At 36.1% G+C, this 27,430-nt stretch overlaps 1 protein-coding gene across 3 annotated transcripts in view; it reads right to left on the reverse strand.

Moving 5' to 3' along the window:
• Positions 1-27,430, reverse strand: part of LOC123321337 (neuronal PAS domain-containing protein 4) — a 54,495-nt gene that overhangs the window by 13,410 nt on the left and 13,655 nt on the right. For all 3 annotated transcript variants that reach the window (XM_044908828.1, XM_044908827.1, XM_044908826.1), the window contains exons 2-3: positions 24,437-24,618; positions 15,755-15,816 (exon numbers count right to left, since the gene is read on the reverse strand). In XM_044908828.1, the coding sequence (XP_044764763.1) occupies positions 15,755-15,816; positions 24,437-24,618 (244 nt within the window). The remainder of the gene's footprint in view (positions 1-15,754; positions 15,817-24,436; positions 24,619-27,430) is intronic.

The following is a 27,430-nucleotide window of genomic DNA, read 5'->3' on the forward strand; positions in this document are numbered from 1 at the left end:
AGATTAGCACAAGTTGATTTCTCACAATAACTCGACCAATTTTTGGAGAATGAATCACGAAGGATAATATGCTGAAATAGTGAAGGAAAAGAATCCTTGGATTGTGAAGTTCTGAGATGGAATTTTTAATGATTGCAATAACTCTTATTGGGTTGTTGCTTTAAAAATTCTTGATGTTTCGATGGAATAACTGGGAGACATCATTAAGCGTCAATTTAGGAGCCCATTTCGCTATCCCAAATTCATTTTTAGGAGCGTCATCATCAACACCGACCGCTTTGTGATAGCGATAATGACTGAATTTATTGATTCATTATAATGGGTCGAATTTCTGGTGAGCCAATGGAGATGTTGGCTGATGACTGAAATGTCATCGAGGATATTGAATATTAATGGAAGATTTCAATTTTCAAAGGGCCGAGAAAACCACGATTAAAAAATGTTGTGATCCAAAGACTGGGAAACCGAAAAAATTGTTTTTCTCCTCATCGGTGAATCTGTGAGGAAGGATGTTTGATGCTGAGATGAAAGATTGTATGCGAGTACAGGTTGAATCTTGAGCAAATGAGTTCGGTACTTGAAATGTCAGAGAATGTGTAGCCCACCGCGTGATATGCACTGAACAATGAATGCAACACCCATTAGAGTACCTGCAGCGATAAATGAAAACGCCTCATAAGCCATCATACGTGCCAGAAATGGTAACTATGAAATACTATATCTCCAATTCAAATGAGATGAAATGTAATGCAGCCCGATGGAAAATCGCCAGTACGAACCGGCTTTTCATAACTGTGAAATATACTGCCTCTGAGGGAATTATTAAAATTGCTTTTCAGCTAGTTACATTATTATGTCACTCAGTTAAGCACCGCAAACGGCGAAAACACCTCCCATGAACGATATTTATACAATTTAAAAGGCCGTGAGTTATGACATGTTTAACACCATTATGTTGTTGGCTGATAAATAAAAATTATTTTAAACGAAACTTGTTTCTGGTTCTTCGCGCGTCGGAGATTGCCTTTCTGCTTCATCCTGTACCTTTCCCATTATACATGACAGTTACATTTGTCTACAAATGGTTGAATCGTAAATCGTGATTCGAGATGTTAAAAATACGGAATTCCACTCGATTTCGTGTCAAACCAAACAGAGTAATCGATTCTCGCAAAGTATATCATAAAAAGGATTTCATTCAATTGATAGAAAGCGAAATAATCATTTGAATGAAAAAAAAAATCAGTTGACCTCGTTTATCAAACCAAATCAACAAATTATCAGCAAAATTTCCAATATTCACTGTAAATACTACGAGGAGTATTGTATTGTGAATTCATAAACACTCCATAAATAATTAGTTGAAAACTACGAATGCTTGAATGACTTGGACACTAAGTTATGCTATACTATTTCTATTTTTTGCACGAAGGACTATAGAATTCCTCTCACTCTATGTGGATTCCAGAAAAAAAAATGAGTGTCCATTGTTGTATACGGCAAAGGTAATCTATTCAAAAGAATTATGACACCCCGATGACAAAGCAAATCGCAGTATTCATGAATCAAATTACCAAGCTAGCAGAAGGAAGCGAAAAGTGACCTTGTTTCTCGAATAACTCAATGAAAATGATTGGAAGAGTAAAACTCCAAATAATAGAGAATAAGTTATATAAATCCGAAACTGAATAGAAGCGTTAAACCTTCTTGAACAAAGAATCACGTAGTTCTTATATAGTTATCTCAATACTGAATCAGAATAAATAGTGCCTAATTATACGCTTTAAACACTTTTAATATGAAGTTCAATTTCTGGGATCAGATATTTTGTAATAAGAATATCCATTCATCATTAGACACTTGAATGAATCATAATAAAAGAGTCTAAACGTAACCTTTGTCTCTGTATCTCAATATGATAATAAGCATCAACAGAGACCATAAAACACAACTTATCTTCAGATCACAGCTGTTGTCCCAGTCATTTTTCTTGTACGTATTTAACGGTTATTTCGTTTCGTCCAAATGGACAAACTTCTCACGAAACATTCGTTTTTCGTTCCACAAAAGGGTCTAACACTTTTAAAACGAGAAGAAATATATTTTGGAGATGAAAAAATTAAAATAGGACAGAAAACTTTCAATTCGTGATATGTGCTTATTTCTTTTTGTTTCAATTTGAGGTACTTGCTTATTAAATTTCGGTATTTTCGATAATCATGATTATGAATATCTGAAATAACTTCAAGCAGCTTGCTTCAATTTCATCATATATTTTCCTCCGAGAGAATGTGTAGAGAAGAGAACCTTAAATTTAATCCCACTCAGGTATAATCCGATCTGAAACTGTGCCCGATATTATATGGGATCATTTTTACATAATAAGTTATCAAAACGAATACATCACGTTGACAGTGTATCGAAATATTTACGGTCTTTGATATGTCATCCTATACTTTCGATACTAACGTTGAAATGAGTCAAGTGGACGTAAATCAGATATGGATTTTGGATATTGGGCATCAAGCAGATAGCTGAGAAACTTTCTACTTGGAATTTATTTGTAGCATGAAATTTTGTGGATAAAATTAGTTAAAATATAATATATATTGCTACATTACAAGCAAGATCTACCTTCCTTCTTCTACTTCTTTTGCAATTATACACATAATTTACTGTTTCTAATTGAGTATTATCCAAAAATTCAATAAAAGTTGTTATAATCAAAATAAAATTGATGCCATACATAGAAATAGATGAAGTCTGTCGGATTTTTCGTGTTTTCAGTGAAAAATATAAGTAGCCTATATTGTAATGGTGTATTGGCTTGCTTATTATGAACTGAAGAGTAATTTTTATGACACCTGACTTTCTCAGAAACTCGCGTTGACGAATTAGGTCCAAATAGGTTATGTACACATAAATTAATTTCATTTCAGCCCCAATTTACGAGTGAACGGTCTCTGGCAGATGAGTAAAAACTGGCTTTCGCCTTGAACCAAGTGGATGGATGCATTTACCAGAATGAGCAACTCAAGCTGAAGACTTGTCTCTTTTGACAAGTATATATCAAATATTAAACGTTCTGAAAGCGTCTGGGCGTGTTTGAAAATTAATAATAGCCCACATACTTTACACGTAACAGTTCCTCAACGTTTTCAGCGAATATTGATATAGGAAGGTGTTCGCCTATCGCATTTAGATTGGTCCCTAATTGAAAGGCGTAATGAATTTCAACTGAATGATCGTCTTTGAATTAATTTCAGTCTGATAGAGATTAGATACTGATTGATGCTATTCTTTTCAGCAATAGCGAAAAGTTTTTATCATAATTTTATGTACATCGTAATTCGCCTAAAATGACCACCTCGAAATTATTCAGGCTCGATAGGGGTTGAATTTTTTTATGGAATATCGAAATTGGGGAAAATCAACCTAGGTGTGAAATTTGGAGAGTTTTTTCCATTCATCACGACTGTTTCACGAACTTCTCATGCCGTTAATCAAATACCAATACCGCATTTAGAAATGGGCTGAATTTTCTGAAATATTGGAATGAATTCTGAGTAAAATTCGATCCATATTCTCCCCATATCCGGTCTTGATCTCTATTATTTCATTCCTGAAGAGGCGTCATGTTCTGTAAAAAGACAAGCGAACAACTGCAGACATTATCTAGTAGTAGTTATCCTGACCATTGTTATAAAATAAAGCAAATTATGTTAGAATATATAAAAGGCCATGTAAGTTATAGTTTATCAATATTATCGAAGCATACTCGGCAGTAGTGTACCGGGTACATGACTACAGCAAACGGAGCGTGCTTTGGTTTAACCCAGAAAACAGATTGCAGACGATTATAAATAATCCACCGAAGGATATTATGGGTTCAGTCTATTCTCCATTCCCGACTTTTCGTTGCCGAGAAAAATCACTCGTTAAAGTATTCAAAATTTGAATACTACAGGTGTGATTTCTAACAAAAATGGTCCTTCTGATATACTTGAACATTATTCTCTGAAAATTCCAACAATTAACGAAATAACTGATGGACCCGAAAAAAAATTTAAAAGAGTCGTTACGGACCTGCAAACGTTATATTATTTATGAGATACCGATACACCTTCCACATCTGACGATCACTTCATGCTTTCATAGTGATCTTCTAACAGCTAATTCCACGTCAAATATATTCTGGTTTTTCGCTCAGTTCATTATGATTAAGAATAAGATATGAAAACCAGAGTTCCGGCTCGCAAGAATCAATTTTATTGTTGGATTCCCTGCGTTAGTCGAACGAAGAAATTTTAATTGGCTTTTAATCATACGGAGACAGAAATCATTGGGATCCTCTACTAGAAAATGAACGCATCGATCAAAATTGGATGTTATCCGTTTTCTTAATAAGTGGAAACGTTTGTTCCTTCCAACAACGTTGCTTCATGTAGGTAATCGAAGAAATAAAATTCGTTCAGTTGGAAAATGTTCCTACTTCATCAATCACATACATGGAACTGCTTTAATACCTGTTTTCGGAAATATCTAGAACATGGATCTATAAATGGGGCGAATTTTTCGGTTTACTAATCTAACTTCTAATCAGCGAGCCTATTTCTGAAGCAACTTCTGCGGCTTCGAAGTGGTTTAGTACCTGATCTAACTTAGGAAAGATTACTAGATCCTACAGGGAGCTTACTAATCTACCTTGAGGGAGAACCTATGGTTCACCAATCGAATTTGAAGAGGAATCTGGGGACGTAATTCTCTACATTAAAAGTGAATTCGCTGGAAGATATTCTTGTCTACTGATCTGCTTTGAAGATGGACCTACCGGTTAACTAATCTACAATCTAGTAACTTACTATTCTACATTTGAAGTGAATCCTCTGGAAAATATACTGGCTTAGTAATCTGCTTTGAAGATGGACCTGCTGGTTAACTAATCTACTTTGAAGACGAATCTAGTAACTAACTATTCTACATTAGAAGTGAATCCTCTGGAAAGTATACTGGCTTAGTAATCTGCTTTGAATATGGACCTGCTGGTTAACTTCATCTACTTTGAAGACGAATCGAGAAACTTACTATTCTACATTAGAAGTGAATCCTCTGGAAAGTATACCGGCTTAGTAATCTGCTTTGAAGATGGACCTGCTGCTTAACTAACCTACATCGAAGACGAATCTAGTAACTAACTATTCTACATAAGAGGTGAATCCTCTGGAAAGTATACCGGCTTAGTAATCTGCTTTGAAGAAGGACCTGCTGCTTAACTAACCTACATCGAAGACGAATATAGTAACTAACTATTCTACATTAGAAGTGAATCCTCTGGAAAGTATACCGGCTTAGTAATCTGCTTTGAAGATGGACCTGCTGCTTAACTAACCTACATCGAAGACGAATCTAGTAACTAACTATTCTACATTAGAGGTTAATCCTCTGGAAAGTATACTGGCTTAGTAATCTGCTTTGAATTTGGACCTGCTGGTTAACTAATTTACTTTGAAGACGAATCGAGAAACTTACTTTTCTACATTAGAAGTGAATCCTCTGGAAAGTATACTGGCTTAGTAATCTGCTTTGAAGATGGACCTGCTGGTTGAATAATCTACTTTGAAGACGAATCTAGTAATTAACTATTCTACATTAGAAGTGAATCCTCTGGAAAGTATACTGGCTTAGTGATCTGCTTTGAAGATGGACCTGCTGGTTAACTTATCTACTTTGAAGACGAATCGAGTAACTTACTATTCTACATTAGAAGTGAATCCTCTGGAAAGTATACCGGCTTAATAATCTGCTTTGAAGATGGACCTGCTGCTTAACTAACGTACATCGAAGACGAATCTAGTAACTAACTATTCTACATTAGAGGTGAATCCTCTGGAAAGTATACTGGCTTAGTAATCAGCTTTGAAGTTGGACCTGCTGGTTAACTAATTTACTTTGAAGACGAACCGAGTAAGTTACTATTCTACATTAGAAGTGAATCCCCTGGAAAGTATACTGGCTTACTAATCTGCTTCGAACATGGACCTGCTGGTTAACTAATCCACTTTGAAGAAGAATCTGGTGGCTAACTATTCTACATTGAAAGTGAATTCGGTTGGCGATCGATATACCCAAAGAGCGCATCTATTTTATTACTGAGTACGATTTTTCACAGAAATCTCTGCTGGTTAACTCAAAGCAGAAACAGGTGGCTGCTTTACTTTGAGAGATAATACGCGAAATATGCAAATCTACTGAATAACTAATTCTATGAGTCACTCATTTACCTATGAGGCAGATCTGCTGGCTAACTGATCTAGTTTGGAAACGAATTGTCCGACTAGCTACTAGCTGATTCTTTAAGTAAATTCCATGAGTCACTGATCAACTTTATTGGGGGAGCTGGTGCGTAGCCAAGCTAGCTCGAAGTACTCAGTAACCTTAAAATGGGTGTTCTCTAATTTTCCTCAAGCTTCACTGACTACCTGATCTACTTTGAAGACCAGTACTGATTCACCTTCGAGGTTGATTTGAAGGGTTATTGATATACTTTGTAGGCGAATCTCTGGTCGATTAATGAGCTACCTTGAGGGAGAATTGCTGACTCACCGGTTTACTTCAAAAGCGAATCCACCCTTTCCCAATTCATAAAGTTTTATAGTATAATATAAGAATATTGAAGGACGAAACGATTTTCACTGTTTGCTGCTACCCAAGGGTAGCAGTGGCAAGATAGAAATTTCCTCTGATTCCAACCATTCCTGACAGGTGGACGAATCAGATGATTCTCGGTCAACCTTAGGGGTTTCATGGCCTTCTCGACGTCATGTCTTATCCTTATCAAGGTTGATTATGTGCAAGAAGCTGTTGGTCAAATTAATACATCTTCCACTGATAGCTTTCGTGGAAGTTTGGTATGTTACTGTTTTTCCTCGACAAAGCCCCAATAAAAAAATTATGTCCGCACAAACAGATACTTGGGTATCCCGTTCGCCCAGCAATTATTCGTATTTTTCATCCGGGTGGCGTGGAACCTCAGAGCAGTGCAATTTCCCAATTGGTGTCATAACCGATACAGTTGAACATGTATTTGGATTACTTCACCACATATTGCCATATTTAATGACAGGCTCGAGTCAGATGAAGAGCGCTAGATATAGCGGGCGGATCCGTGGGAAAGTAGCCGTGTACCCCTCGGCCTGAGGTCACGAGCTGACCCCGCTCCTGCCCCCCTCCGCCGCCCCCCCGGCCCCCCATTCGGAGTACTATCCGCGATACAGATCCACCCACCGACGTTGGGCTCCATGGAGCGCCCAATCATGGAGACGCACAGTCTACAATTCTCTACACTTCCTTGAGAACAGTTCATGCTTCGCATTCTTCACTCGACGCTTGTAGCCCAATTAGAACAATCGCAATCGGTAAATATAAATTAGATTATACAGTCCGCTCTTTAATAATCATTAGCACGGGATTAAAACTCGGATGGGAGTTGTGCACTCTAACCCTGCGCCGCAGAGCGAACGTGATTGCAACACCCAAGCTCGCTCTCGATGATGGTCACTCGTAATATTCAGGGTGTAAGTCAAATTCGGCAATACGCACTGAAGATGTTTCCAATGACAACTACCAAAGATTCCGAAACTTTCAGAGAAACTTGCGACATCTAGGTCTTTAGTAACGTTCCTTCCATTGGATTTAGAAGAAAACTCAGATTCAATGGTAGGATCTGAGACAGTTTTCACTGACCATTGAGCCCTTAAAGAAACATAGGTACTAATTCAATGTAATCTAGTGCAAAACCACTGCCAAGTAACCATCAAGTATGGTTCCTTCTATCGAATATAACCCATGATTTATTATGTTCTGAGCAAAACTTAGAAGATATGAGGTCAAAATCCGTGAGGGCCGCAGGCCTGAGCCCTACCGAAGGATGAACCGTGAGGGCCGCAAGCCCGAGCTCGGTCGAAGGGCGAACATCGCAGGCTCAAAAATTATGTGTTTTATTCGGAGCGATGATTTGATCCTTCTCTGGAATTGACATGCGAAAAGTGCAGTGGCAGTCGTAATTGTACCGTGGTGGATGCTAAAGGTCAATCATCGAAAAACCGAAACGAACATCACGAGAACATTCCGATTCCGCCGAATCAGCAGATGGGGCACAAAAGAGTGTCCCATTTGACCCAATTCCGTTCTCGATGACCGAAAAGCCGTCAATAAGATAGCCGCTGGCGGGCACGCTGATTTCGTTGCCCGAAAATTAATGACTTTGGATCCCCTAGTTCAATAAACTTTCCGCGGCCGGCGATTCTTGCAAGCCCGAGAGATGGGCGCTTTTTCTACGGAATAGTCCGGACCGGTGGTTGAACGAAAGTAGTTATAACAGGATCTGGACAGAACGATTTAATTGCAACAGCGATTGATTGGGGGGCAGCTCGGATGGGCTCCGGAAGGTTACTGTTGGAAGGATGCTGCAGAAACACGTTTCATGGAGAATGGAGCAGGTGATGTATCGAAAGTGTGATTTATTCACAATCGACATAATATCTTAAACTAGCTTAAACCATCGCAGACTTTTTCAGCTCTACAAAATTGTATTCACCCAATGTAGGCCATAACAGCCGAATTTTTCATGACAACATCGATACTTTCCGTAATTTTTTCTTAGTACACTATAGTGAAATTGACTGAGGAGTCCTCAGACAAACACAAATGGCACCAGAAAAATAAAAAGACCTATTGCTGTGGCTTCCGACAACCTGGAAGCGAAAGCGGTCAACCAATCGACCAACATGCTGCACCACCCTGTATCTAAGACTTCGAATCCCGTAGAACATCAAACCTTATCGAAGAAACCAAATGATTAAACAAAACTTTGATCGTGCTATAAAAAACCGATATCGTAAAAAATTGGCGAGTTCCATTCAAGCTTTTGCGGTAAACCTATCGACCAGTCGTTAATCCGAACGTTTCCAATATTGCCATCGCACAGACCTTCGAGTTTCCCGAGATGGAAACGAAATTCTGCACTTGCGACGTCCCGGATGATGCTGGTCCCAGCAGTGGCAGAGGCGGCGTTTCCTTGGTGCCCATTCAGGAGAAACTGAAGACTATATGGTTGTCCATATCTGGAAAGAGGAGAGGAAGCCTGGACGGTGAAACTTCTTCGAGTGGAGCCCCGAGCGTGACCACCGAACAGGAGTTTCTGGAGGATGAAGAGGATCAGCCAAGGACCAGTTCTTTTTCTCGTGCTACCCTGGCACCAGTGGCTGAACTTCCGGAAGAAGCCAAGGCGTCAGATGGAGTCGATAAGAAGACTGATGCTAAAGCAGGAAAATGTTGTACCATTGTTTGAATAATCACGGTAAAATTTTTGATAATAGCATTCTCTTCGTCCAGACTTATTTGTCCTGGAGAATTTAGCACTTTATTATGAATAAATTTGGTTGTAGCTCCTATTGTTTGGTTATTTCATCATTTAAATACTTTCGAGTATCATTCATTTCAGGTACTCATTTAATCGGTGTGTATCGTCAAATTCTGTAAAACTGTGAGGAATTAAACAGAAAAGAGTCTGAAAAAACTGAGACACTTGAATGGAAATTTAGTCAAAAAATAAAAAAAAATGGGGGAAATTTTTTTTCTCAGAATTGTCATTCATATTTATTTAATTAGAGAATATCCACGTCGATCTACAGTAGGTACAATGACAATGATGTAAAAAAAATTATCGGAATTTTTTTATTTTTTTTTATTTTTTTTATTTTTTTATTTTTTTTATTTTTTTATTTTTTTTTATTTTTTTTTATTTCACGAGTCTATCACGTGAAGTGTTATGCCCCGTTGACCATCTACATTTGCATGTTCCAACGACTTCAAGGAACGATTACTCCTCTCGTTCTCGAGATGCGATAGGAACATCGTCCAATTTTCGATTATTCCCTACGAGCTGCCATAATTAGTATAATGTCGGGTTCTTCGGCGGAGCTGCGTTAAAAGTGCGAAGGCGCTATGGTCAACCTGCATCCAACGAATAAATCAGGGGTCAAAGAAATCGTTCAGTCTCGGCAAGAGAGCGAGCCAGGATGGGGTTACTGTACCGTTGGCAGATGATTCGTAAACAATTTTAGATATGATTATTAGAAATTATGGTACGTGATGGGAATCGGGAAAGTCGACGTGCAATTTTCATTACCGATCGATTTAGTATGGGCATGTCGGATTTAAGACATCAGATATTGAGTTCAGCCGAAAATATTACAGTTATTGACCCACCAACCGAAGGACCATTTAGAAAAAAAAAGTTCCCATTGACGAAAAATATGAATTCTTTTAGTAGTTATCAAGACCAGTTTCTCATTGAAGAAAGACCAGACAGTCACCAGAGCCGTCAAATAGGCCATTAAGTTAATCTTCCTTCAAATAATCAATGATACGAAGAAAAGAAGGACTAATTTTTTTTATTTCACCCAAAAATTCGAACTGCGAGAATCTCAAGGGATTCCAAATTTTTTCCTAACTAGTGGTATCATTTTAAGATGATTTTCGTGATAAATTTCATCGGGCTACACCCAGCATTTTGGAGAAAAAGCCTGAATGATTTCTTTTTAAATTTATTCGAGAACGGATTGGGCTACTTCCTCCATTTGAGATTTTTACGGCAGAGATCACGAAATGGAAATTTTAGGTCCATTTTCGGTATTCACGAACCGAAATTCGAATGATCCCCGAAAAAGAACAAGAGGTAACTGTCCAGCATCAGGAATAGACCAGCAACAACTAGTTCGAATAAAGTAATGGGAGGTAGGTATTGCTAGACCGCCCAACGTAGGTTTCGAAACGGAATGACAGTTTAATAATAGTTTCGTGTTCAAAACGCATAAATATGATTTCGGGCGATAATTAGTTCGACCTGAATAAAAATCCTTCCACAACATAATTTATGTTTCGAATAAAAACTTTTATTAATTAATGGTACTGTCAAATTATGGAACAATAACTCATTGCCAATAGAGTGATAATTATAAGAAAGGTGAAAATAGCTGAGCAAATCGTTTGTAGAATGAATTATTTCATTAGATGGATGAGAGATATTCAATAGCGAAAATTGATTATCGCAAATATTATATTTTTTTCAATTCATACATTTTCGAGTGAGTATTGGGCTTGGGAATCCCAACATTGAAAGAATAAAAACACCTAACTTGTTCCCAAATAATTTCCTTTCTAGAGATCGAAGCTAATTCCAGTAAATAAAAAAATAAATATGCTATCCCTCAAGCTGAATCACAAAAAACCTGTTTCGACAATTTCGATCAATTTTTTTCGACAAAACTCAAATGTATCTTAATATTCCAAGTGCTTTTCTTTGAAACAATATGGAATAAACCATATTTCAACTCATATTGAATATAATCCGTTGTTCGAGTTGTATTCACACGAAAAACGAGGTCCTGAAGAAGAGCTGTCCTCATCAGACTCCAAGTTTCCACACTATGATTTATCACTTCATCAACCACTTGAGATGGTGAATGCAACAAATAAGCTCGAATGAAAAGTGTTAAATAGAATATAATTCATATCTGCTTTCAGACTCGTAATATTTCCATAGATACTTTGATAATTAATGAACAAGAATATTCTCATTTCACGTTGTTCAGGCCATTAAGGACTATTAAGGATCCAGAACTGAAATGCATCATACCCATCGTTAAAGATATAAATACTGTATTAATCAATTTGAATCATGGGATTTTTTGGAAAAAAGGTGAAGGTGCAATGTGAATGTGTAAAGGATGAATTATTAGGAACGTTCCAATATTTATGCAAATCTCTCAATGTGCACAAGAAAGAATGATTACATGAAACAATTATTCAGTGTGTAACACTTTCATTACTCCAATTAAGAAAAACCTACCCCGAGCTTTTTGTGGTTATAGACAAATCAAAATTGGAGTATTTGAAGGTGTAGTTAGGGTCCTAAATGCAGCGAAATATTAATGATGCAAAATTGCGACATATTCAGAAATATAGGGATATATAGGAAACCCGTTACATTATGATCGTTACAGAGTGACGCCCCTGGCTCGATGCTAAATGACGGCATACGAATGTCGTGTAACCATCAATAACGAAAGATTTGTGGTTTTTCAGCGAACTGAACTATGTTGAGGTAATGAACCGTTTAATGCATATGATGTTTGAAGTACCTTTCAATAATCACGTAATGTTTAACATTCTTCGTTAGACCGATTTATCGGCGAGCAACATGAAATTAAAGATCTTAAGGTGAAGCGATCAGAATTCCAGCACTTCGGGTCCTACTTTTTCGCACTCCGAGGAAATTGTGCATATTCCTATTTCACTTTGATTTATTCGAGATAACATGGATTTCTCATATGAAATCTGACATAAATGGCTTTCGGAGGATGGAAAATTATGTTATCAAACGCAATGATGAATTGCCTTTGAACAACGCTCAAGCTACACCGATCATTATTTTCTCACAAAAATTATATCTGTCTGACAAGACACCATCTTCTTAGAATTCCTATTTTTGTTTGACACTTACTCGAATATCTTTCAGAAAAAGCAATACGAATTGGACCAATAGTTTATGAAAAGAATTTAAAGGATTAGGACGAAGTTATTCCTTTTTACATTATTCTTTTTTTATAGTTCCTGGCAATATCCGGAAGAAGTTAATTCACGTATTTCAACACTTCCAAGAAATGAATTGTAGCAAACAACTTCCATAAAGTATATCTCCATTCATAAACAAAGGAAGTATGTCTCACATATGTTATGGTTCTTTTGATTCTGCTTTTCAATGGCAACTTATTTTACGATCATTCATAAGTTAACCATATATCAGGTCATTAGAAGGTTTTATAGCAGGTTATTAAATTGTACGTCTATCTTGAAATGGGTATTAATTTATGCATTTGTGACTGTGATAGTTCGATACCAGCAGTACTCGTACATAAGCAAATTCCATGTTACGATAAACATAATTCATAATCATCATTTTCAACGACCAATTATTTTATAGGTGCCGTAGCCAAATGTCAATATCAACATATTTTGAACAGAATTTTTTTTTGCGTGACTTATACATCAACAGTACACGAACAATCGCATATTCATGCAATATACACCATAAAATTACCACTTTAGAGAAAATTTGTTTGACATTTTCCTTCCTGCAAGAAGTGATTAAAACTCGCCTCAAAATATTCGATAAAATTTTTTCCAATCAAAATTATGCATTTTCTGAAAATTGGCAGAATCAAATTATCTAGTCAGGATTTTTATATTTTGAAATATATATCAACGAAATGCACTGTTTTTAGTGTATGGTTGGAAGAAGCCTGCCTTTGAAAATGTTTAAACTATGAATAATTTATTGAAATTTATTCTGGGAGGATTCTGCATCTCTTCATAAACTTTTTAGGGTTTTCACTCCCGATCTCTGAAACAAAATCAATTAAAAATGAAATCAACGATTTGCTCCTGCGTAAATTCTTGCACTAATTTGTCAGGAGCAAATTAACTAGAAAAAATTGTTGCCTGACAATGAACTCAAAATAAATAACGTTGAAATAATTCTAAGTTCTAACGTTTCGGAGTCTATATCAGACTCCTTCATCAGACGAAAAATCTCTTTTTGAAATTCTTCTGAATTGTGGCTTTTTTTTGACATTAATTGTCAACACACAGAAACAGAGACTGCATAGAAACGTTGATTCATTTAATTTTGAAATTACCGGATGACAGTTCCTTCTTTAGTAAATTGATCCAAATATGATCTATTCCTACCGAACAATTTGCCAAATTATTATCTTGATCTAATAGAATACACGTAGACTCTTTAATTTTTCGTTTAAAATGGTCTGGTTCCGTCATTAAAATTTTAGTGTTGTCCCAATCCATCATGTGGTCTCCCGTATTGGAACAAATGTGATCTGCGATTTTTGATCGATTAATTTCTCTATTTTAAATATTATTTTTATGTTCGCGTTTTCTTATTTCTAGAGGTCTGGACGTTTCACCTGTATAAGTTTTACCACAAATACAGGGTATGTTGTAAATACAATTTTTTGATTTTTGTTTTTCGTTCAAAGTTTTAGTTTTTGTTAATATAGATCTTAAATCATTTTGCGTTTTAAAAACAGTTCGTATGTTGAACTTCGAACCGATTCTTCTTATTTTTTCTGAAAGGCCATTAACATAAGGAATTACATTCAACAAATTTGGTTGTTCTTGACGGTTTGTTGGTTGTTCCTGATCATTATTACGATTTTGGTTAGTCATTTTTCTCTCCAAATTTAATATTGTTTTTTCAATAAAATTTTTCGGGTATTGATTATCCCTAAGAAAATGTTTAATGAAGTCAACTTCATTATTTCTAATTTCGGGTGTAGATGAATTTAAATTAGCTCTATCATAAAGTGTTTTAATTATACCTCTTTTGACACTTACGTTATTTATTTTGAGTTCATTGTCAGGCAACAATTTTTTCTAGTTAATTTGCTCCTGACAAATTAGTGCAAGAATTTACGCAGGAGCAAATCGTTGATTTCATTTTTAATTGATTTTGTTTCAGAGATTGGGAGTGAAAACCCTAAAAAGTTTATGAAGAGATAGGAATAATTTGGAAAAAGATTAAGAAATTATGTCCCCTGAGCTTTTTTAGGGGATGAATCTTCCAATGAATAAAAATAGATCTGAAAGGTCTTGGAACCATGAATTGTGTGAAAAAAATTCCATGTTTTTTCCTCGATGTTATTCGTTTATACAAGAACTGTTAAATTCCTTGTAGTATACCGATATGAAAATAACAGTCCTCCAGAACCGATAAATCTTCCCCCTGAAATAATTAGTTACAAGTAACTCGAGAACGTACAAAGTCCAAAACAGGCACTATAATTTGAAGCCTTTCGGTAGCTTATCTCGGATATTTACCAACTGAAAAAAAAAGAATCGCAACCAAATAACCCTTAAATTTATTCAATATGCAAATTTCGATAATGCCGTTAAAATGCCAAGAATTCAGTACTGGCAGGTCTCGGACCCGTGTGAAAAATCGAAGTCGCTTGGGATCATCTAAAATATGAAATTTATGAAGTATAGAAAAATAAAAACGGATACCTCGCGAGAATGGTTCAATAATATGATGCAAACACGCAAGTGGGTAATTGTTTCATTTGAGGGCCGAACTCGCCTTTTCCCACGGATGGTCTTAAAGACAAAATGCATCAACCATCGAGCAAACACCAATTACTTCAACCACTGAATACTTAATTCTACGATAGAAGAGGGGTCAATATTTGCGCTCAGCTTGAGAAGGGCTTACGTAATAATTTGTGAGAGGCGTCTAAATTTCGCCACGATGGACGACCTACCATGTAATTAAATCGTTTCAATAAATTTTTATCCGAATCTTCGAGATGCATTGATCAAAAAAAATTAAGTGCTTCAGCTCTGTCGAAAAACAAAGATCTTGCTTTAAACCACCAAGCTTAGTTATATGCAGGGTGTAAATGAATACTTGAAAGGTTTTTCATATCTTTTTTCTTGATAGCAGTACCTATTTTCTTCTTAGAAAGCAGAAACTGACTGAAATTGAGCAGGCATTCTCTGGTTTCCCGTTTTCGTCTCGTTACTCCAACTGGTACTGTTCCGATGATATCTGTACATAACCACGTGGAGAAAAGGTTCTCGAAAAAATACGGATATGCAGTTATATTGCTGGACTCACCTTTGAGAAACCAATATTGGGCGTTGGTGGCTGGTGTAATGATACATCGTGGCATTTAAATGCTGAAACAGACATTAGAGAATTAATTTCTTGCTACAGGTGTTCTTCATACGTGTGGGTTCAGTTCGATGTTGGACTTATGCAGATATAATGGGAACATTTTGTGCGGTTTCAGGGTAATCGTCGGTCAATCATTTCCATTGAAAATATCCCGATGCTCGTTCGGTTACACGACAAGAAAATCGCTGAACATCACACCTATTCCAGTTATTTTGTGAAGCAGGAAGCGAGATTTTCATCGAGCCATTGGCGTTCGCAGAAATGAATCGAAGGAAGGGACAAGAAAATTAATATCTAAGAGAAAGACGTGACAATGAAACTCAAAAAATACTATCCTAGAATCAAGGAGGAAATACTGATTGATACTTTTATACTTCATGAAAATGATATACATAATGTCAACCTAAAACGTAAACTACAAAAAGTCATCTCGAAAAGATACTGAGAATAGTATATCGCAAATCTTTCGATCATGATGCTCCAAAAAATATTAACAAATGGAGCCTAGTTTTAACAGTTCGAGGTGCATAGTTTTTCAATGCTTCATTTCACAACTTGCATCTTTTTTACTGCTTCTATCCCTCTCCTCATTATCATTAACCTAACCTTAAACGTAAACTACAAAAAGTAAGCTAGAAAAGATACTAGGAACAGTATTTTGCAAATCTTTTCCCTATATCTTTCGGTCATCATGCTCCAAAAATATAGATAATCAGAGTAGAGTTTTGACAGTTCGAGAAGTATAGTTTTTCAATGCTTCATTCCCCAATTTGCATCTTTTTTACTGCTTCTATCTCCCTCCTAATTATCGGATGAAATCTAGGAGCGAATTGAGTGTTTCGACCACATTAAATAAACATATAAAATTGTTATTGCGTACCGCACCTCATTTGAGGGTAGATGAAGTGCGAGCCAGAACAAAGAGCAACAAAGAAGTCTGTCGCATTACATGTTAATTATTCCATGAATGCTAAGTTAAATGCCAGACTGTGTCCGTTAATGCTGAATTACCTAATATTGTCATGTGCCCTTTTAGTTCGAGCAGTAGGCATAATAAGTTTGAATTATTTTCTGGTTAATTAACCTGTGTGGTTTATGCTCTGCATTATCCGGTTCAACTTTCAGTCTTCTCACTTCATGTGGATGATGAGGAAGAATAATAAAAAGATCGAAATTTCGTAGCTTCATCCACAAATCGTCACGTATATGAACCTTGGTCGACCAAATAGGATATCAGCACAAAACGATAAGAATCGCAAGACTCCTACAAAAATTACATTTCCAGCATTATTTTCAGCTTGAAAATATCTGTCTTTCAAAACACACCGAGTGGTTATTTGGTTGCTATCCAAGAATCCGTAGAAAACAATGACTTACATAGTAAAAAGTTCAGTCCACATCAGATATCCCCTAATTTTTTGAAGTTATTTTGGAGAATCTCGCCAAATCCTTGATCAAAAATATTTCCAGTGCCTGCTGTAGGTAATCAAAACAGTTATGAAAAAATTTCTTGAATATAATACACTCCAGAGCTGTATGAAGCTTTCCCTCGTTAGCGGTATTGAGTTTCCTTTTAAGGTTGGGTAAAAGGCGCTTACCTGCCTAAGGTAAAGGTTGCGAGCAACTCTGATTAATCAAAACAAAGCATAACCAAATGAGCACTTGCGAGATGGTGCAGAAAATCCATTACTCATATGACATAGATAGACTTATGAAACGTTGAGTACCCTTCTATCTGCAAGTACTTGAATAGAGTCTTTAGTCGTTCGTAAAAGTATCGAGATGCAATAATTCGAATTGAATTCTCCTCCTGATGGGGAGTGGGGGTGGAGTTGATTATGCTCATTTCGAACCATAACAACGTCGAAGATATTAAGGGAGAACTAAGCTCAAGAGAAAAATTTAACTTTACAAAAATTCAGCAGCTTATAATGAAACAGAATTTAGCTTTGTAAAGATGATATTATAGAAGATCATTTCGATTATTGTGGAAGTGTGAGCTCTTCATGGCTAGAAGTATTTAATCTGTTCTATTTTTACATTTTAACATAGATTTTTCATCGAAGTGAGAATCAGTCATGTAGTAGCTGAAAAATTGATCATGAAAACCAGGTTTCCCTCGCCTTGTTCAAAAACAGTTTCAATTTAATTGGCATTAAATAATGTTATTTTTTTGAAGAGTGAGACTGAATTATTGGGAGAAGGAAAGATGCCTTCAGATAAATAAGAAGTTAGAAAGTAGATTGAATCTTGGGAATATCAGAAGCGAGCGAGCATGGGTGGTCTGGATAAGGCTCATTAAAACTTCATTGAACCGGAATTGAAAATTGGTAAAGCTACGACAGATTAGACACAGAAAGAGAATGATAGAAAAAAATGTAAATCCGCAACGGGCGACCCTTTAATGGAACAAAATAGCGTAAAAGCGTGGATTTTCCGAAACGGTGTGGCGACAATGACTTGCATTCAATCACGTATATTTGGAGAGGATTGAAATTGCCCATTGTCTATAGAAATTGAACCGGGGAATATTAAGTCAATCAATGTCGTTTTCGAGTCTAGTGACAAAATCCTCCATTGATTGGACTGTCAATTAACTCTCTGGGAGACATGTATACGTGCTTGGAAACGCTTCTTATCTGATCAGTCCGTCACCGCACCAGTCGCTGAAATGTTTATGGAATACTGAAGAATATGTCTACTTGGCGTCATCTACTCGCAATTCGCAATTGCTCTTTTTTAATCCTCCCCGATTTAAATTAAACGTCTTATTCGACAGCTTTATGCGCTTCATTGACGTTCGTACCGACGCTATCACTGACGTTTGGATAACGCTCAAAATACGCTACGGAATTTACGCATTTTCTCTTCGGCCTAAACAGTTACTTTCAGCACTGGGATCGCGAATGCTGAATTATCTCCCATTTAAAACTGCAAGTGCGAATTTATTCGCGTAACATTTCTGGCGAATGAAATATTTCCGATACAACTGTGAAGCTGACTTTCGAAAAAATGACTCCAATAAGAATTGATTAACTTTGGATTTTGTGTTCGTTCAAACAGAATAATACAGTTTATGTCTTAGACTTAGACAGTTTCCAGACAACTCGAAACTGATCCATGATCTTGACTTTTGGTGGTTGCAGATTATATCTCCATGTGTCTGTAAAAATCTGCTAAGAGACGGCAAACAAGTAATGCCTCGTTATATGGCAGCAAAAAGTTTTAGGTAACCATTCTTTAGGTATAACAATAACGCTCTCGCCCAAAAATGTTCAAAATCGATTTAAATTCAAGGTCTGAGCATGTGAGAATGATAATATCAAGTCAGTGAATGATACAAACGCATATGCTTTTCTTATCAGTGTTCAGTTTTTTGTTTTGTTTGGAAGCCTCTCTTGAAACGATGTGTTTATAGAATCATGGATTATTTATATTTTTTCGATCAGCACAGTCAGTTTCCAACCCACGGCATAATGAAACCTTCAAATATTGTCCTCATTTTACTTGAGATAAGCAAATATTACGTTTTAGGGGGTTCTATACCCTTGATCACTTTCCACCCAAAAATTCGAGATTTTCTAATTCGATTTTTTTGATGAAAATAGAAGATTAGGCGGTACTTAATAGCATGTAGAATTCTCAATCGATTCGAATGAATATTATGGGAGATATCGCAGATTGAAATCCGCAATTTTTAGAAATGTGCCATTTCGAAGGTGAAATTCTGAACGGGAAGAGATAGCCTCCTGATTTTGCAATAATTCAATTCAGCCTATTAGAAAACCTATAGTTCAGTACCAAATTCTCGACTACTGGTCAGAAATTCTGAGTAAATCAGAAATATTTATTTTTGACTTTTCAGTTTTTAGTTTTGTTTGGAAGCATCTCTTGAAAAGACTTGACTATAGAATCATGGATTGTATGAATTTTTTCAATCAGCACATCGAGTTCCACGCCCACAATATATTAAAACCTTCAGATATTGCCCTCATTTCACTTGAGAAGAGCAAATATGACGTTTTAGGGGGGTCTAACCCCTTGCTCATTTTTGACCAAAAAATTCGAAATTTTAGAATTCAATTTTTTTGATGCAAATAAAAGCTTAGCCGGTACTAAATACCATGCAGAATTTTCAAGCGATTCGAATGAATATTACGGGAGATATCGCAGATTGAATTTTGCAAATTTTGAAAAATGCCATTTCCAAGATGAGAATCTAAACGAAGGGAGATAGGCTTTCGGAATTGCTCGCAATAGATTCAGCGTGTTCGAAAACCTATATTTTCATACCAAAATCTCAAATATCTGGCCCCGTTTAGGAGAAAATAATTTTTTTTGTTTTTCCACTTTTCATTTTCGAGTTGACTTCGAAGAGCTCTCTGGGGTGCAATTCTCTATTGAATCATCAACTGTTTGGTTTTATAGAATCTTCGAAACAAATTCTATGCACTCCATATCCGAGGACAGTAATGGAACTTCTTGATTTTTAGGTAGAGTAGCAAATAGGTCATTTTAGGGGGGTCCAACCCCTTGCTCATTTTTGACCCAAAAAATCGAAATTTTCGAAATCGAGTTTTTGTGCTTGGGTGGAAGCCTAGGCAACGCTGATTATATAACCGGAAATCCCAATTGGATCAGACGAATATAACAGGAGATATCGCAGATTGAAATTTGCAAATTTTGAAAAATGCCATTTCCAAGATGAAAATCTAAACGAAGGGAGATAGGCTTTCGAAATTGCTCCCAATAGATTCAGCGTGTTCGAAAACCTATATTTTCATACCAAAATCTCAAATATCTGACCCCATTTAGGAGAAAATAATTTTTTTTGTTTTTCCACTTTTCATTTTCGAGTTGACTTCGAAGAGCTCTCTGGGGTGCAATTCTCTATTGAATCATCAACTGTTTGGTTTTATAGAATCTTCGAAACAAATTCTATGCACTCCATATCCGAGGACAGTAATGGAACTTCTTGATTTTTAGGTAGAGTAGCAAATAGGTCATTTTAGGGGGGTCCAACCCCTTGCTCATTTTTGACCCAAAAAATCGAAATTTTCGAAATCGAGTTTTTGTGCTTGGGTGGAAGCCTAGGCAACGCTGATTATATAACCGGAAATCCCAATTGGATCAGACGAATATAACAGGAGATATCGCAGATTGAAATTTGCAAATTTTGAAAAATGCCATTTCCAAGATGAAAATCTAAACGAAGGGAGATAGGCTTTCGGAATTGCTCGCAATAGATTCAGCGTGTTCGAAAACCTATATTTTCATACCAAAATCTCAAATATCTGGCCTCGTTTAGGAGAAAATAATTTTTTTTGTTTTTCCACTTTTCATTTTCGAGTTGACTTCGAAGAGCTCTCTGGGGTGCAATTCTCTATTGAATCATCAACTGTTTGGTTTTATAGAATCTTCGAAACAAATTCTATGCACTCCATATCCGAGGACAGTAATGGAACTTCTTGATTTTTAGGTAGAGTAGCAAATAGGTCATTTTAGGGGGGTCCAACCCCTTGCTCATTTTTGACCCAAAAAATCGAAATTTTCGAAATCGAGTTTTTGTGCTTGGGTGGAAGCTTAGGCAACGCTGATTATATAACCGGAAATCCCAATTGGATCAGACGAATATAACAGGAGATATCGCAGATTGAAATTTGCAAATTTTGAAAAATGCCATTTCCAAGATGAAAATCTAAACGAAGGGAGATAGGCTTTCGAAATTGCTCCCAAAAGATTCAGCGTGATCGAAAACCTATATTTTCATACCAAAATCTCAAATATCTGACCCCATTTAGGAGAAAATAATTTTTTTTGTTTTTCCACTTTTCATTTTCGAGTTGACTTCGAAGAGCTCTCTGGGGTGCAATTCTCTGTTGGAGCATCAACTGTTTGGTTTTCTAGAATCTTCGGAACAAATTCTATGCACTCCATATCCTAGGATACTAATAGAACAGCCTGATTTTCAGACAAAGTAGCAAATAGGTCATTTTAGGGGGGTCTAACCCCTTGCTCATTTTTGACCAAAAAATTGGAAATTTTAGAATTCAATTTTTTTGATGCAAATAAAAGCTTAGCAGGTACTGAATACCATACAGAATTTTCAAACGATTCGAATGAATATTACGGGAGATATCGCAGATTGAATTTTGCAATTTTTAGAAATGTGCCATTTCGAAGGTGAAATTCTGAACGGAAAGAGATAGCTTCCTGATTTTGCATTAATTCAATTCAGCGTATTCGAAAACCTATACTTCCGTACCAAATTCTTGGCTACTGGACAGAAATTCCGAGTAAATCAGAAATATTAATTTTTGACTTTTCAGTTTCAAGTTTTATTTGGAAGCATCTCTTGAAAAGACTCGATTATAAAATCATGGATTGTATGAATTTTTTCAATCAGCACATCAAGTTCCACGTCTACAATATATCAAAATCTTCAGTTATTGCCCTCATTCTACCTGAGGAGAGCAAATATGACGTTTTAGGGGGGTCTAACCCCTTGCTCATTTTTGACCCAAAAATTCGAAATTTTCGAATTCGATTTTTTTGATGCACATGAAGGCTTCGGTGGTGCTCGATACCATGCAGAAGTTTCAATCGATTCGAATGAATATTACGGCAGATATCGCAGATAGAAATTTGCAATTTTTGAAAATATGCCATTTCGAAGGTGAAATTCTAAACGGAACGAGATAGTCTCCTGATTTTGCCATAGTTCAATTCAGCGTATTCGAAAACCTATACTTCCGTACCAAATTCTTGGCTACTGGACAGAAATTCCGAGTAAATCAGAAATATTAATTTTTGACTTTTCAGTTTGAAGTTTTATTTGGAAGCATCTCTTGAAGAGATTCGATTATAAAATCATGGATTGTATGAACTTTTTCAATCAGCACATCGAGTTTCACACCCACAATATGTCAAAACCTTCAGTTATTGCCCTCATTTTACTTGAGAAGAGCAAATATGACGTTTTAAGGGGGTCTAACCCCTTGCTCATTTTTGACCCAAAAATTCGAAATTTTCGAATTCGATTTTTTTGATGCAAATAAGAGCTTAGGCGGTACTGAATACCATGCAGAATTTTCAATCGATTCGAATCAATATTACGGGAGATATCGCAGATTGAAATTTGCAATTTTTGGAAATGTGCCATTTCGAAGGTGAAATTCTAAACTTCAACTGATTTTCTCTGGGAAGAGAACTCTTCAATGAAGGCCTCAAACCATATTCAACTTTTCAACTCCAAACCATTCCGTCGCCATCTTGGAAAAAGTAAATGAAAAAATTCGATCTACGAAGCGTGGAGACACAGCTAGTAAGCTAGTAACTTAATAATTCTCGTTTATATCGAAATGATGTTAACGTATTTAACGTCCAAAGTAATATCTTTATTCATCCCTGTTCGAAAAATGCTCAAGCCTCTTCGCTATGGACTAAGGTAGGAAGGTAGGTACATATCGCATGTAGATAATTGAACAGCAGAATTTTCTTCCTCCAGGTATAAATTGTACTCAGTCAGTTGTAGTTAGCCATGTTCGTTAGGAGAAAAATGAGATAACAATAGTTAATCAATTATATTTCATATTCATCGTGCTGAACATACGTAGACATACGTATATTTATGTACGTCGAAAGTCGCGACCGATCCGACAGATTGTAAATGATACAGTATGTTCGAAGGAGGAGTGTGTAGGGTTTTTCTGATTAAAATTCGACATTCCACAGGTATTCGGGTAGTGTGAAGAAGAGGCTGCCAACTACGAGTGTCAGCATATCATTTTTGGCTACGGAAAACCATTTCCCTATTTTTTGAAGACGTATATACATCGATAATTTTCTTTATGAATCAACATTCCTTAGCACTGAGAAAACACTTTTGAAACATCGATAAAACGTTTAGTTTCCGCAAGATAACTGCTTATGTGTAACAGCAAACAATTATGGTAGAAACCGGTGATAAATAGAATAATAAAGTTAGCACTATTTCCATTTTAATAGTCTCAGAAAAATGCAGTTAATAATGATTCATTACTGAAATTATATTGCTTTGCTCCAGCTTAGCAATAACCGATAATAGACAGGTATGAATCAATTTAATACGATGGAAAAAATGAACCTTAAATAATACATGTTGTCAGAAGAATTTGGATAGGTTATTCATAAATCATCACAAAGGGTCATTTGGATGTTCATTTTGCAGAATTGTCAAATTTAAACCAGTCAGACCGAGCAATAATGAATATCCAGATTGTGCACTACATGCAGATTCCGATGAACAATAATTAACTGGCTAAAATAGCCGTAAAGTCGCGGTATGATCCGTTAAAATAAACGTGAAATTTTCGAAGGTTCTTAAATCATATTTGGTCAGAAATCAGTTCCGGACTCAAGAAATACTGTACGATTATTCTTTAGACACATTATACTGGAACTATCAGTTGTTTACGAGGAAATTGAATTGATATATTGAATTCAAAAGAGAAAGATAAGGTAATACATGTTTCTTAAATTTTTTTCGAAATTAAGTGAATTTCAAGAATAATTTTGTTTTTGTTTGGACATTATCACACGGATACCAGACACTCGAGGCTTAGAAGATCATTGATCACTCACCTTGTTGAAAGTAATTAGCTTTCCTCACATACACGCAGACTAACGCCATAAGCTGTAGTTGCGAAAGTCTCTGTCTAGTTGACGGTGGTAAAGGCAGTAACTCTCGCAAATTTGCTATTTCGGCATTTATCAGGTCTCTTCGAAGTTTGCTAGCACCTTTGGTCGATTTGTTTGCATCAAATCTGGAAAGAAGAACGGAATTTTCAGGTGACTCTTCGCTATTCGATAAGTTAAAGTTAAAAATATTTTTGTCAGTTGGAACGATCAACACAAAGTTTCCAAGAGTTGCTAAAAATAATCTACTATTTTTCTTATTTCCTAGAAACATAAAATTCTTCCACCTCTTGGAAATAACCACCCCTCCTAAGCACCAAAACTTTATTAACCGAGAAAAATTGACCATAAGTGGAGTAAACAGTATTTGCCCATAATGGGACGTCAAAGACGAAGTCACAATACAATTTGCAGTGTTACGGCCGTATTAGCAAAATAATAAATAATAATTTCCAGTTTATTTCTGATATACAATTGGCATTTCTCGGAGGCCATAAGTGTCGAAGTCATAAATCATTATGCTACCCTTATTACGTCTCTGATAAGTTTTCAATCCAGCCATAACAATGGTAGGTACTGTTGTTTTGTAAAATGGTCCGTGCCATTCGAGATATTTTACGAGGGGTTCCTGTTTCTACCACTGTAAAAATCCCAATCAACTCTATCACACACATTTATGGCCATATATTTAAAGGCTCAGGTGGACGGAATGGCTTCATTCAGATGCTGAACTTAGTGCTAATCGATGTGACACTTCGACCACAAGTCAATGTGCTCTAAATGTGGTGTTTGATTTTCTTTTCGATAAAAATATTTCTAGTCTTCAAATCATTATTCTTCCAATTTATTTTTTTTTGATAAAAATAACGAACTAGTGCTGTGGAAAAATGAGGTGAGATATACTTCCTTTTCATTACTCTGATTCTGTTTTTTTGGAAAACTATTTATTTGATACAACTGCATAAATGTGAATAAAATATTTCATAATTATGCCTTCGATGATATAAATCATTTCACCAAAAATACTAGTATTTTCAACTTTCTTCAGTTTTTCAAAGAGAAAAATTTGAGTTCTTTTCTCCCACAATATTTACGGTCCACCTTGTACATTATCCATAGTGTATCACGCTAGTTATACCCTTTATCATTTCACACATACCACAATCCATTGACAAAAGATTCCTAGCATGCTTCCGACGGTTAACCGGTTTCTGAACATCATAACTGAATAAGATGTAATTGAAAATTGAATGACGCAACCATGATAATAATCAATTAAGTATCAATGAATTAAGGGCAACATGCCAATCAACACATGTCTTGAAAATTCTTTTGTGTATTGGTGTTCAGATTTGAGATATTGAAAGGTGCTTGCCGATATCATTCGCGTTAGGTATAGTTTTACCATAGAATAGATGGGAGATATAAATAACTTCTAATATTCTCTGTTTTCCATGATATTTTGATCGTGTTCCACAAGGAATCGGTGGACCCAAATTCAATAAATAGTTATCAATGTAGGGGCCATGAAAAATAACTCAAAAATAAATCTCCGATGGATTTGATGTTCAAAATTGATTTCGGCAAAAACTATGAGAGGAAAATGAAACAAATTCGTGAATGGCGAATTTTAACTGACCCCATCTTTTTGGGACGTGCTTATCTACCAGAAAAATCATCGAACATCCTGATGTGACACATATTCTGAAAGAGAAACCCTTCTTGTAGTAAATCTCGAAATTTCATGGGCCTCAGTGCAACAGTGATACACGAATTATTCGAAGGCCAACTTTCACAAAAATCACTGTAGATCATTAAATTCTTGAGAAATGATAGACCCGAATTGAAATTGTGTTTGTATCAAGATATTTTTCATTGCAATTAGTTCTGCATATCCATTAGTGATCAGAAAATTCTAGGAGAGGCATCGAGGAAATACATCTCGGAACCTTTTATCAGTTATGAGTTTTGATATTGGAATTTTTCGAATTACTTCAACGGTGCACAAGTCTCTGGTATCATCGTTAGTTAATCTTCGCATCTCAGATCTTTGGTCGATTAGGTAATAGATATAATTTGCGCCTATGAATCTGTCTGTGCAGGGCGTCGATTTTCATCCGATGACTCACAATAAGAGATTTATGTCAGAAATAACATTAAGAATGAATCCATCGGTCGATTATGAAACTCCGATTCTCAATCGTCCCATTGCTAATAACATCGTAAGGATATAAACTGATTTATTTGTTTTCGAATTCAACTTGCGATTTAATTCTTGATTCAGCTCTGGGGAATTCTCGGAAACAATAGATATTGTTCAATAGGTAACATGCAGTTCAGCTTTTATTCACAGTGACTCAAGGTGAAGCTGACGAAATGAAAAAAATCGTACCAATAACTGTTCATAATCACAGTCCAAACGATTTGTTCACCTATTATTATTGTTCTCATTTTGGTAGCAGTTCACCATGCCCACGTTGTCATGTTCTTTCAGGACCGACCATTCTTTATTGCCGTGTTATGGGAACCTTACCGGGACCATGAACGAACTCTCTTCGATAGACATTCAGAAATATACGAACACCATTATTATTTATCCCCCCATAAGGATAACCCGGTTATTTCATTCTGAATCGCTTATAAGCTTGTCTCTCTAACGTCTTCATTATCTCTCCTATCTGTTGTCTCCGCTTTTGGCTAATTGTTTTCGATAACGAAGCATTCGAATCGTGCCCAAAAAAATTACCATATCGTAGGAAGCCAAAGATTGAATTGTACCTAATTTCAAGGAGTTACCTTCGATGAAAGGGTGATTTGAAATGTACATGTCTCAAAGCTTAAGCTGTGGCAACTTGAGGTTGTTTCATAATTTTTTTCACAGGAATAATCCTGGGGTTTATTATGTGTTGTCAGCTTCAGGCTTAGAGTGGTCTATTCTCT

This window comes from Coccinella septempunctata, chromosome X, assembly GCF_907165205.1.
Source record: "Coccinella septempunctata chromosome X, icCocSept1.1, whole genome shotgun sequence".
In the NCBI taxonomy this organism is placed as follows: domain Eukaryota; kingdom Metazoa; phylum Arthropoda; class Insecta; order Coleoptera; family Coccinellidae; genus Coccinella; species Coccinella septempunctata.